The 11866-nt window shown below is 38.8% G+C and overlaps 1 protein-coding gene across 1 annotated transcript; it reads right to left on the minus strand.

Annotated features, from left to right (window-relative positions):
* Positions 1-8559: 8559 nt before the first annotated feature.
* Positions 8560-11866, minus strand: LOC130623368 (ubiquitin carboxyl-terminal hydrolase 51-like). The gene has a single exon (XM_057438843.1). The coding sequence runs from the start codon at positions 11055-11057 to the stop codon at positions 9381-9383; it is 1677 nt and encodes a 558-aa protein (XP_057294826.1). The 5' UTR covers positions 11058-11866; the 3' UTR covers positions 8560-9380.

The following is an 11866-nucleotide window of genomic DNA, read 5'->3' on the forward strand; positions in this document are numbered from 1 at the left end:
ACCTTATTGATGATAGTCCATTGCCAAAAAGAAAGAAAAACTCTCAATAGATGCTACATCCCGGACATGGATTAAAACTGTCAAACCGGCTATTTTTATAGCCACAGTTTTAAAAAAAAACATTACACTGGCTATCAATATTTTTGGTCACATTCTTTAGTCCCCTTTATACTGGGGACTGGAGGGTTCTAGCAGAAAACAAAATTTTGTAGGTACACATGGTATTTACTTCACCTGGAACTTTTTTCAACTCTACAAATTGAAAAATATTTGGAAAAAAACTTGCAATCAGTGATTTATAAGTCACTGAGAATATTTGGCGTTATCGACAAAACCTGTGAATAACTGCGTTCCTAATTTCTTAACAATAATAAAGCTAAAATAAACAATGTAAATAAATATATCAGGCACGTAGAATAAAACATATAAGTTAAAGCCAAAACATGTTTTTTGAAAATTTGTGGCTATAAAAATAGCCTTTTTGACAGTTTTTTTAGTCCATGTCTAGGACTTGGCAAACATTTAATGTCCCAGTTCTTTAGTAATAGCTGTTTTCTTTAGTTCAACTCTCAAAGCACGTTTTTTTGAATTCTGTTTAGCAGCCTTGTGTTTTTCACGAATATCTTTAGCATATGAAAAGGTGCGAACTTTAGTAAACAATGTTAACATATGCTCCAACAAGTTTAAACTAACTTCTTCATCAACTTGTGGCTCCACTTCATAACAGGCACTCTTAAAATTAGATAATGTTGTGACATACCAATTTGGTTTGGAAATTAATAGTTGACAACCGAAATATTTGTTCACATTTAACGAAAACTGCTTGCATTTTTTTGTTTACTCTCCACAAACCTCCACGATCACGAATATTAATATATGTCTGAGAATCATCGCTATCAACCTTACATGCTTGCAGCAGTGCAATAAATTGTGTGCGATTTGTTAAAGTAGCCTTTGAAAATCGAAACCTAGAATGTAGCTTGTGAAGAATATATCCACCAAGATAATCTAAACTTTTGAGCTCTTTTTCTGAAATTTCTGCCACCTGTAGGTCTTTGGGTGTATCTTTACCAATGCCTGATAAATGGGTCAACATATGATTTGCCACTTCTGCAAGTAAAATATTGCTAAATCGTGTTTCTTCAAATTTTGATGGTAGGATATTTTCCTTCAACATGCCATAAAAATACATGTAAAAATCTTCAGCATCCCCAGAATATTTTTCAATCATTGGTCTGAACTTGTTCCATAGTTCAATAGCATCATCAGTTGAAAATAAAAAATTTTCTTTCGAGAACAAGCATCTAATATTTTCAGGCAAACACAAATCTTTAAAGCATGAATCAGCACATTTATTTACAATTAATTTTAAAGTTAAGGGGTGAAATTTCTTCAAACATTGTTCTTCCTTTGACAGCTGTGGTATGGAAATACTAGAGTCACAAGAATTTGTTGTGATAGTTGCTGATGTATGTTTAACATTGCAATGCCTAGTAAGACCACGTTGTGATTTACAAATTATTTCACAATGTTGACAACGATAAACAGCTTTATTTTTTTCGTTATCCATTACTTCAGTAACTACAGCGTTCACATCTGCATTAAAAATTGCATCATCGTCAAGAAAACCACCATCAAGTAACTGAAACAAGTCATCAAGTTCGTCACCAGCTAAGTAATCTTCCTGTGCTGAAGCCGCCATGTTTAACTTTCGTGCAATATCGGAGGGTCGTCCTACCTAAGTTAAGGATACATTGCGTAAACAATGTCGGTGGTCGTTGCCTCTAGACTATCTTTTTTTCTTATGACTATGCCCTATGTCAGGATCAGTCTAAGGTTAGTGGGGTAAAATATGTGGGCGAAAATACATGAAGACCTGAAAAAGAAATTTTATTTCCCCTTGCAAAGCTTTTGATAACAATAACTGTGAGTACATCAGGATCGTTAACCCTGAAGAGGCCAGACAAAAAGGCCGTCCAAGAACTTTTACGAGCGCGCAAGTTGAAGATTTTGTGTGAGAGGTCAGGCTTAAAAATAAGTATAAACGATTTTCACTTTCTTATTACTTTTTTTATTAGGTCATCGAAACAATAAAAAAATGCACGTACGCGTGTAGTTTGAGCTTTAGAACCTTTAGAAATGAGTTTTTTATGAAAAAAAAATACAATAAAAATACAATAAAAATCGCTGTGTAAGCTTTACAGCATTGAAATAGCGCGCGAGAAATTCTAGAAAGATCTGCCGTTCTGTAAAATATAAACATATACCACATCGGCGAGATCTGTTTTGTAAATTACACACGCTTGCTTTATCCTCTCTTTTTTGTATTCATTCTCTCAGGCGAAGCATGGTAATTCAGAAATCTTGCATTATCTTTCTAAACTTCTAAAGGTATGGGCACAAATTTGCTTGTTTCTTATTCAAAGATGCCCAGTGATACTTTATAAGGTTATATTCGTGTTGAGAAGGCTTTTTTAAGTCACATTTGAACTTTAACCGAGACCTAATTTTTTGGTTTAAAACCTGTATATTTAGAGTGTCCGATGTTAGGGGTAGAATGATTTTTGGTGAATTATGACTTAAGTCTCCGATATGAATTAAGTCCTTTTGAAATTGTTACAGCTTTAATAGGGTAATTCTATGCATTTAACATTATTTATAACTGCTTCTCTGATACGAAGAAATAGTCCGAAGTTGGGGGTAATACAAATAAATTGTCGTGTTTTTAAGAAATGGCAATAAAACGATCCTACAGACGGTGGTCAGATGACGATATGGCCAATACACTGGTAGAAGTTAACAAAAGCATGTCGTTAGGTAAAGCTTCTAAACAGTTTGGCGTACCAAAGCGTAAGTGTAAAACTGATAAACCTGGCCGACACACAGAGCTGGCATGTGACAAAGAAACAACGCTTGATAAATACGTAAAGCTTATGGCAAGCGTTGCTAATCCATTGTCAGTGGCAGCTGTTAAGATGTTTGCTTGGGATATTGCCAAACGAAAAGGAAGTACTCGATTCAATAAGGTAACTGGCCATTAGATAATTGGTGGCACAAATTTAAGAAACGACACTAAAATGACCTAACCCATTTTAAGTCGGATATGAAAATAATTTACAAAGAGGTGGCTAGCCACCGCAATGATGTTAGGTCTTTGGAAATAAGGTAGAGGTTGTACTCCCTAGAGAAAATGCCTCTAAAAGCACAATTTTCCCTTTTTTCAAGGAATTAATTAAAATTTTTTAAAAAAATATAAAGGACACAACACATTTGAAAAGATGAACAGAACTTTAACCAAGGGCAAGTAGGTTTCGACCCATATTTCTGAACCTAAGTGGCCTGGATGGTTAGCTGGGTCACCTCGCAGAGGTCCGTGGACAATCATCAGCAGAAACTACACATCCCTATCTTCCTAAACTAAACTTTGACCACTTTCTGTTCAACTGTGCTATTCTTTGTTTTTAATTCAGGTAATAAGTGGAGTCGTTACTCTCCAAAGAAAAGATCATGTGTGATCAAACCCTGATAGGAGAAGAAGTAGAATGGCAAACGTGAATGTTATGAATCAACATATCAATTTATTAAAAAAGACTTTAGAATATCTTGACATGATGCACAAGCCAGACAGAATATTTAATTTTGATGAGACTGGCATTGCCATGGACATGAAATCTGGAAAAGTGAGTACTCTATTTACGTAGAAAGGGCAAAGAACCTCTATTGTCTATCATTGTCTAAGAGCAAAGGCTTCGAACCCAGATCACTCAACACTTGCCACTTGTCAACCCATTATACTACGTGTGACTGGGACGGAAGTTGTAATTAAATCCCGCATTCAAATATGTGACATTTTCTTATAGAGCAAGGGCAGTCGCAAACATATAACAGCAAATGTTACCGTCTCGGCAGATGGTTATCCTTTACCTCCTTTTATAATTTTTGAAAAGTGCTACCTAAGTGGCCCATATGCCCGAACATAGCCATACAAAGTTCTATATCCACTTCACCTAACGAGTATATGAATAGGAAGTTATTTAAAAAATGGGTGCAAGAGCTATTTCTAACAGAAACTGAACACGTTAAGAAACCATTGCTTCTTATCTTGGATGGACAAGGTTCGCACATGGATATTGATACAATAGACTTGCTCGTGCAAAAAGATATCCATCTCTTCTGCTTGCCATCTCACACGACGAACATTATACATCCCCTTAACATGACAACTTTGAAGCCTTTGAAAGAAATATATTTTTCATTCCATTCGAAGCTATTGATAAGAAAAGGCTAATGCCTTCTATCTCTGAGCCGCCAGAGGGACAACCACCATCACCAGTTTATACACCTCACCCAACAGCTTTAACATCTGCCCTAACATCAGCATCCATTTCTTCTTCCACGTCAATCATGGCCACATTGCCTAGCACCGTAGTTAGCACACCATCTGTTAATGGTCTTCAATAGTAACAACACCATATTGTTCACCAGCATCACCATCACTATGTACATTACCAGGTGGTGCAGATGTGCACTTAAATGTTATATCGTCTACGCCAAATCAGAAAAAAAAGAGATCTAATCCGTTACTGGCTGTAATTCCCGATTCCATCATTCAGTCGCTTATTATTCTATCGTCACCTGAAAAGAACAGAAAGAACGTCAGAGTCATAAGAAAAGCAAGAGTACTTACATCTGAGGACCATATAAAATTATTCAGGGAAAAAGAAGAGAAAAAGAAGGAAAAAGAGGAAAAGGAAGAATTGCAGAAAGAAAAAGGAGAGGAAAAAAAGATAGCTGACATTAAAAAGCAAGAGAAAAATCAACGGCAAGAGCAGAAAAAAATGTCGCAGCCAAAAGAAAAGCAAACAAGGACTTTGGAGGAACCACACACAGCTTTAATGATGTACAACAGTGGCTCGTTAGAGATAGTTAAGAACTTCTGTTACTTAGGTGATATGTTGGGCAGTGAAGGGGGTGTTGGGCAGTGAAGGGGGTGTTGGGCAGTGAAGGGGGTGTTGGAAGAAGTGTTACTTGCAGGATAGGTTCTGCTTGGAAAAAGTTTAGAGAGTTACTTCCTTTATTGACTAGCAGAGTCCTGTCAATTGAGGTAAAAGGTAGGTTGTATGAGGCCTGTGTAAGAAGTGTTATGTTGTACGGTAGTGAGACATGGACAGTGAAGCAGGAAGATCTTGACCGTTTAGAAAGAAATGATATGAGAATGGTTAGGTGGATGTGTAATGCCAGTCTGAGAGACAGAAAGAGTTCAGATGAGCTAAGAAGCAGGCTAAGTCTCCGTAGAATTAAAGATGTTATCCAGATAAGAAGATTGAATTGGCTGGGGCACTTGGAAAGAATGGAGGAGGATAATTGGGTAAGAAAGTGTAGAGACTTGATAGTTTCTGGGGCAAAGCCCAGAGGCAGACCGACAAAGACTTGGCAGGAGGTTATAAGGGCAGACTTGATAGAGAGGAAGTTGAGTTTAGATCTAACACAGTCTAGATCAGACTGAAAGAGGGTCATTAATATACCCCGTCCAACCCATGCTAGCATGGAAAACGGACGTTAAGCCGAGAATGATGATGAATGATGATGACACAGAAGTTCCTCATTAATCACGATAGAGCAAGCATTCTCACGACCACTGCTTCTCTAGTCTCAGACTCTCCTCCAGACTTAAAGGCTGGATACTGGAAGGTAGATCAGACAGTAAAGTCAGCAGAGAGGCAACTCAGGTGCAAGAAAATACTTGGTTTCTACCAGTTTGGTAGAGCAGGTTTGGGACTGGTAAGCCACGTGAGTGTCCCACCAATTGGTACCAATTCTTACCGCAAACTTGTATCAGATGTTGTGCAGGACAATGAGGAAGACATCTATTATTCTCGAGCTGTTCAGCTTCATGTCCAAGGTAACTGGACTAAGTGGTGCTCGTTTATTAAATACGATCTTTCTTGGAAGAACCTACTGTCTCTGATGCAAAGTTTATCTTCGTTTTGAATCGGTGCAACCTATGACACGCTTCCTTCTCTTACAAACTTTGTCAAGTGGGGAAATCAAAATGAAAAAAGTTGCACCCTATGTAATAAACCCTCTTATAACGTGTCCCACATTTTAGGCGCTTGTTAATTAGCCCTTTCACAAAGTAGAATCACGTACCGCCACGATACTGTTTATGTGTGTTAGTGACAGCCATTCAGAAGTTCTTATCCGATTATAAGCCAGCAAAACCATCTAGATGTCATAAAATATCCTTTGTTCCAACTGGTAAACGTCTTGCTACCAAAAAGCGCATAAAAATTCAAGGAATCCTTCACCTGGCCTCTGATTGGAGGTTATTGTCAGACTTAGATTCAACCTTAATATTACCACCTTATCTTGCTGTAACGCAGCTTCGTCCGGACATACTTTTAACTTCTGCCATGACCAAAACTGTAATTATCCTTGAATTATCATGCCCATGCGAAGAAAACATGGACACTTGTCATGGAGTTAAGGTTGATAAATACTCGTCACTTTGTTCCGTTATGAGATTAAAGAATTGGTCTGTGCAGTTCTTTGATGTTGAAGTAGGAGCTAGGAGTTTTGTTTCGAAACAGTTACAATCTGCCTCCATCGCCTCAGCTTTTCTAACATATCTGTGCGTTACACTCTGAAATCCTTTGCTGAGTCATCCATGCGATCATCGTTTCGCATCTGGCTATCTGGTAGGGACCCACAGCATATCGCTCAATTGATACCAACTGTTTCAAAGAAATAGTTCGTCACAAGCAACTTCGACCACTAGCTTAAGGACACGAATCCCCAGGGCGTAACAAAGAGCTCCACTACCTTGCCTGCGCAACAATCACTAGGCAGCAACAGCGGCTTGCTAAATTTCGGCAACAAATGTTACATCAATTCCATCTTGCAATGTTTTTATGTGTTACCCGCAGTCGCCACAGCCATCTCTCCAAATAAAAGTTTTGTAATTATTCTACGCAAACTATCCTCCTCCAACGTTCCAGTGAACACTTTTTCATTCCAAATGCATTAAAAGGCCATGTTTCTAATACAACAGGTGCTACTTTTAATCCGTTCTCTCAGCAAGGAGCCCTAGAGATTCTTGAGGATCTCATACCAGAGTTGTCCTTAGCCTTTCCTTTCTTTGGTGGATTATTTAACACTTTGTGAAAATCTGCACTACTTGCAACGCTTGCAATAACATTAGCACCGCTGAGCAAGTAGGTCCATTTCTTCAACTGCCCTTGACATCGACTGTAAAATATGATAACTTTTTGGAGAGCGTAGAATTTTCAGGTGTCAACTCGTTCTTTTGTCAATACTGCAATATTTACCAAAATGCAACTGTTGAAAAAGAGGTCGCAGAGTGCGGTTCAATTTTGGTTCTGCAATTAAAGGGCTCTGCCTATCAAAAGAAAATAATTTACAAAGAGGTGGCAAGCCACCGCTATGATGAACTCAACCTGTTAGGTCTTTGGAAACAAGCTAGAGGTTGTACTCCTCTAGAGAATATGCCTCTAAAAGCACAATTCTCCCTTTTTGCAAGGAATTAAAAAAAAAAAAAAATAAAATAAAATAAAAAGGACACAACACATTTGAAAAGATGAACAGAACTTTAACCAAGGGCAGGTAGGTTTCGACCCATATTTCTGAAACTAAGTACCCTGGATGTCTAGCTGGGTCACCTCGAAAAGGTCCGCGGACGGTCATCAGCAGAAACTAGACATCCCTATTTTCCTAAAATTAACTTTGACCACTTTCTGTTCAACTGTGCTATTCTGTGTTTTTAACTCATGTAATAAGTGGAGTCGTTACTCTCCAAAGACAAGATCATGTGTGATCAAACCCCCCGGCTAATATTTTTTTTTATTTTTTATTTATTTATTTTTCTAACTGGGGTAATAAGTGGAGTCGTCACTCTCCAAAGACAAGACCTAGTATGATCAAACCCCCTTGCTAACTTAATTTTTATTTGATTTGTTTTATTTTTGACTGGGGTAATAAGTGGAGTCGTCACTCTCCACAGACAAGACTGAGTGTAGTCAAGCCCCCCCTTGCTCACTCATTCCAGTTAAAATATTCTTATCTCAGCTCTTCTAAAAAGAAAACATATGACTCGTGACTGTTAATAAGGCAGTCATCACAGAAAATTACTGCTCTATCGTTGCAATGTATCCACCTGTGTACCATTTGGTCGAAGGTTATGGTTGTGTAGTGACCATTATTTAAGTTGCCGCAATGGTTGATAATAGCCCTTAATTGAAAATTTTTAAGAAATTTCACTTCTCCATCTACGGTTAAAGGTATGGAAAGGGTACCAGGGTAAGCAGTAATACGAGAGGCAATTTTTGACACAAGGCCGTTGGCACTGGCAAAACGTTTTAGCTGTAAAATGAGATGGGAACCGCACAACACTACCTCTTTTTCAACTAGAGCAGTTTGATGGGTCTTGTGTCTAATGTTTGTTCTCCTGTCACATCTTCCCCGGCCAACGTTTCTATACCTATCCCTGTAGACAGTGAAGTCTCTTGTCGCAAGCACTAAAACTTAAGGGCTGTAATTAACCACTCTGGATGATGATTTATGATGAGGTGACAAAACAGCTAGCTGTAATGATATTTCTTGTCTAATGACAGCTGGTTCTACTATAGTTAGAGGTTGCAACCCTCTAGAGATTTTTCAAAAAAGCAAAATCCCCCTTTTTGCAAGGATTTCCTAAAAACATTGACCGTAAAAGGCGTAAAAATACAACAGCGACAGAACACAACACTAAAAAATAAATATTAAAGCAATTCAAAATGAATTGAATAGGTACAAATGAGATAAATAAAACTTATCATAACGTGAATATCCTTAAACGGATAAATTTAAAATTATTCTTTAGAGAATGTGTTTAAGAAGCAAACAACTATCTGCGCGCCAGGACTTGTGACCCTGGCTGTAGCTTTCCACATGTGTTATGGAGCTCCAACACTCAGCCTTACACAGATAATTGTTGCTGTGGACCTGCCTAATGACAGTACCAGCCTGTCATAACTGGGGTAATATGCGTGGGCGTAACACCACGAAGACCAGATAAGAAAATGTAACCCCCTTGCAAAGCTTCTTCTAAAATGACTAAGGGCAGCAGGATTGTCAAGCCTGAAAGCAAAGTGAACAAACTCTGCCTCCCTACTGGACTGGGGTAATAAGTGGGATCGTTAAACCCAAAGACAAGATATGATATCAAGCCCCCTTGCTGTGCTTCTTACATTGTCTCTATACAAAGAGAGGAGTGAGCAAACTCCGGTTTCACGGTGCACTGACCAACCTAAATCAGCTGGGGTAAATAAAACCGCTAGGGTCATGGATTCCCTCCCCCATTTGTTGTGTGACATACAAATAAGCTAACTTCTGGAAAAGAAAAGTATGTATGACGAAGAATTATTCAAGTGGAATGTGTCTACTTGAGAAATACAGCGATCGTTGCATTTGAACCAGGTGTTTTGTTGGTCCTTAATGAAGGCCCAGTAATGACCTGCTTTTAATGTACCTGAGTGGTTAATGGTAGCAACCAAGTTATACTTGTTGTTGAAAGACACATCGTCAGTTGGGTGAGATGCTACCTTTAAGACATGATGTTTTTTAGGCAAGCAATTGACTAACTTGTTGTCTTTAAAAGAAGACCCATTTACTGATGTGTATCTTAACAATTGTACAACAAGGAAGTCGCCGCAATTAGAAATCTGAGTTTCAATTGTGGCCTCTTGATGCGATGAACACTGGGGGCAGAACCACTTGTTGTCACCTAGAAGTTCTTGAGGTTGTAAAAATTTGTTAAAAGAGTCTGCTATTGACTTACACGTTGGTAAAATTAAAATTGAATCCTTTTGCTCCCTGGAAGTGGAGAAACAACAGGAGTTGCATGACGTTGTTGTGGTCACAGTTACAGACAGTAGATTGTCAACCAAAGGGGAAGATCCAATAATTTCGTCAAAAACAACTTGAAGGATCTCGGGCACATCTTGTTGGTGATTGTGATAAAACGCGTTATTGTTAAGAGCATGCATTCTGTTTTGCAGTGCTCGTAAGAAATTGGAAGGATCAATTGGTGAACGAGAACGATTCAGTAGTGACATATTTAGGACTATAGACTTTACTAGAGGAGATGACAAAGAGGACTCTGTTGGTAATTGAGACCAAAGTCTTGGAAGAACCGTTAATGCTTGCAAAATGGAGTTTGCGTAGCATGTGTTCCCCTTGTTTATCAAACCAGCGTGAACGATGCTCACCTTTTGTTTAAGTTCCTGGCTAAGGTTATGGTGTTCCGTGGGTTTTGGCATGTCAGAGATGGCTGAAGATGGACTTTTATTGGATTTGGTAACAGACGAGGATTTTTCATGAGGTATACTATCCTTTGGTCGTGGCAATGTTGGCGGACTGCAGTGCGTAAGATCTTGTGACCAATGTGGTGAGTCTCGTGCAATCCAAATGCAAAAGGATGCTTTCATGCTTATATCGCCAAGCTTGCGGGCGGTTAAAAACGCAGATTTGCTAGCGAAACCGAGGCTTTTTAGACAGCAAGTTAGAGACCTTGAAGAGTAGCCCCTAGCACCCACTTCTACTGCAAAAAGATGCAGAAACCACCCGTTGCTACGTATTACCTCGACCAAAGGGAAGTATTTGGAAAGCTTGGTGGAATGCCAGGATCCCATGTTTTCCTCACAAGGACAAGTAAGTTCAATAATGATGATGCGCTTAGAACAATTTGAGTATATTACAATGTCTGGCCTGAGGGATGTGATCGCAATATGGCCAGGAAACACAAATCCTTCATTCAGATCTGCTAACATCACCCAGTCACTAGCATGGTGGAATAGACCAGTTGGTTTTGATCTTTTAGCGGAGGAATAGCTACCTGCTTTTACAAATGACACTTTAAGGTGCTTTTTCGTTTCAGGAGCCCGCGAAGCACAGCATCGTGTCGGAAAGTGAACCTTCCTTGTGATAGAGCAACCTTGCATTTGAACAATGGCCATTACACTACTGTTGCTTATAACCAAGTGCATGGTAAGTGGTTTCATTGCAACGACAGAGAGGTGGTCCCTTGCAAACAAAGCTTGCTTAATGGTGTACAACCTTACATCCTTTTCCGAGAAGAGCTTAGGCAAATTGCAGCCAGCACCACAACTTCCGGCTTATGTAAGCAAGGGGGGTTTGACTATTCTTTTCTTTTTTTTATTTTCGTTTTTTTCTTCTTTTTTTTGTAGTCTTGTCTTTGGAGAGTGACGACTTCACTTATTACCCCAGTCAAAATAAAAGCAAAAAACAAAAAAAAAATTACGCCAGCAAGAGGGTTTGACTGCACCAGGTCCTATCTTTGGAGAGTGACGACTCCACTTATTACCACAGGCACACAAGATTGTACAGAGTAGGACAGATGAAAAGTTACGGATATAAGAAATGTCTAGTTCCTGCTGAAGACTGTTCGAAGACCTCTTTTGAGGTGACTCAGCTAGATATTTTGGGTACCTTAGTTCAGGAATATAAGTCGAAACCCTTGTACCCTTTACAGAAGTCATGTCCTAATCCCTCTGTCTGCTTGTTTGTTCAATTTTTGCGGAGTGTAGCGGAGCCTATTTCCTCATTATATAAGCCAAATATAAGGGAAAAGAAGTACGATGGAGAGTATATAGCATTTCTATGCGATTTCGTCCCTATACATCCGAATTATAAAAATTCAAACAAAATATCACAGTAATCCAGCAATTTAATGTGGTCATTCTTTAGTACAGTTTATAGTAAGCGAGACAACGTGTTTATCAAGGAGCAAAGCGATGGATTGTTTGTTGTTTTTTAAAGATGGTGCCAAGCGGAAAATGGGGACGAACTG

Source organism: Hydractinia symbiolongicarpus, chromosome 13 (genome assembly GCF_029227915.1).
Source record: "Hydractinia symbiolongicarpus strain clone_291-10 chromosome 13, HSymV2.1, whole genome shotgun sequence".
Classification (NCBI taxonomy): Eukaryota; Metazoa; Cnidaria; class Hydrozoa; order Anthoathecata; family Hydractiniidae; genus Hydractinia; species Hydractinia symbiolongicarpus.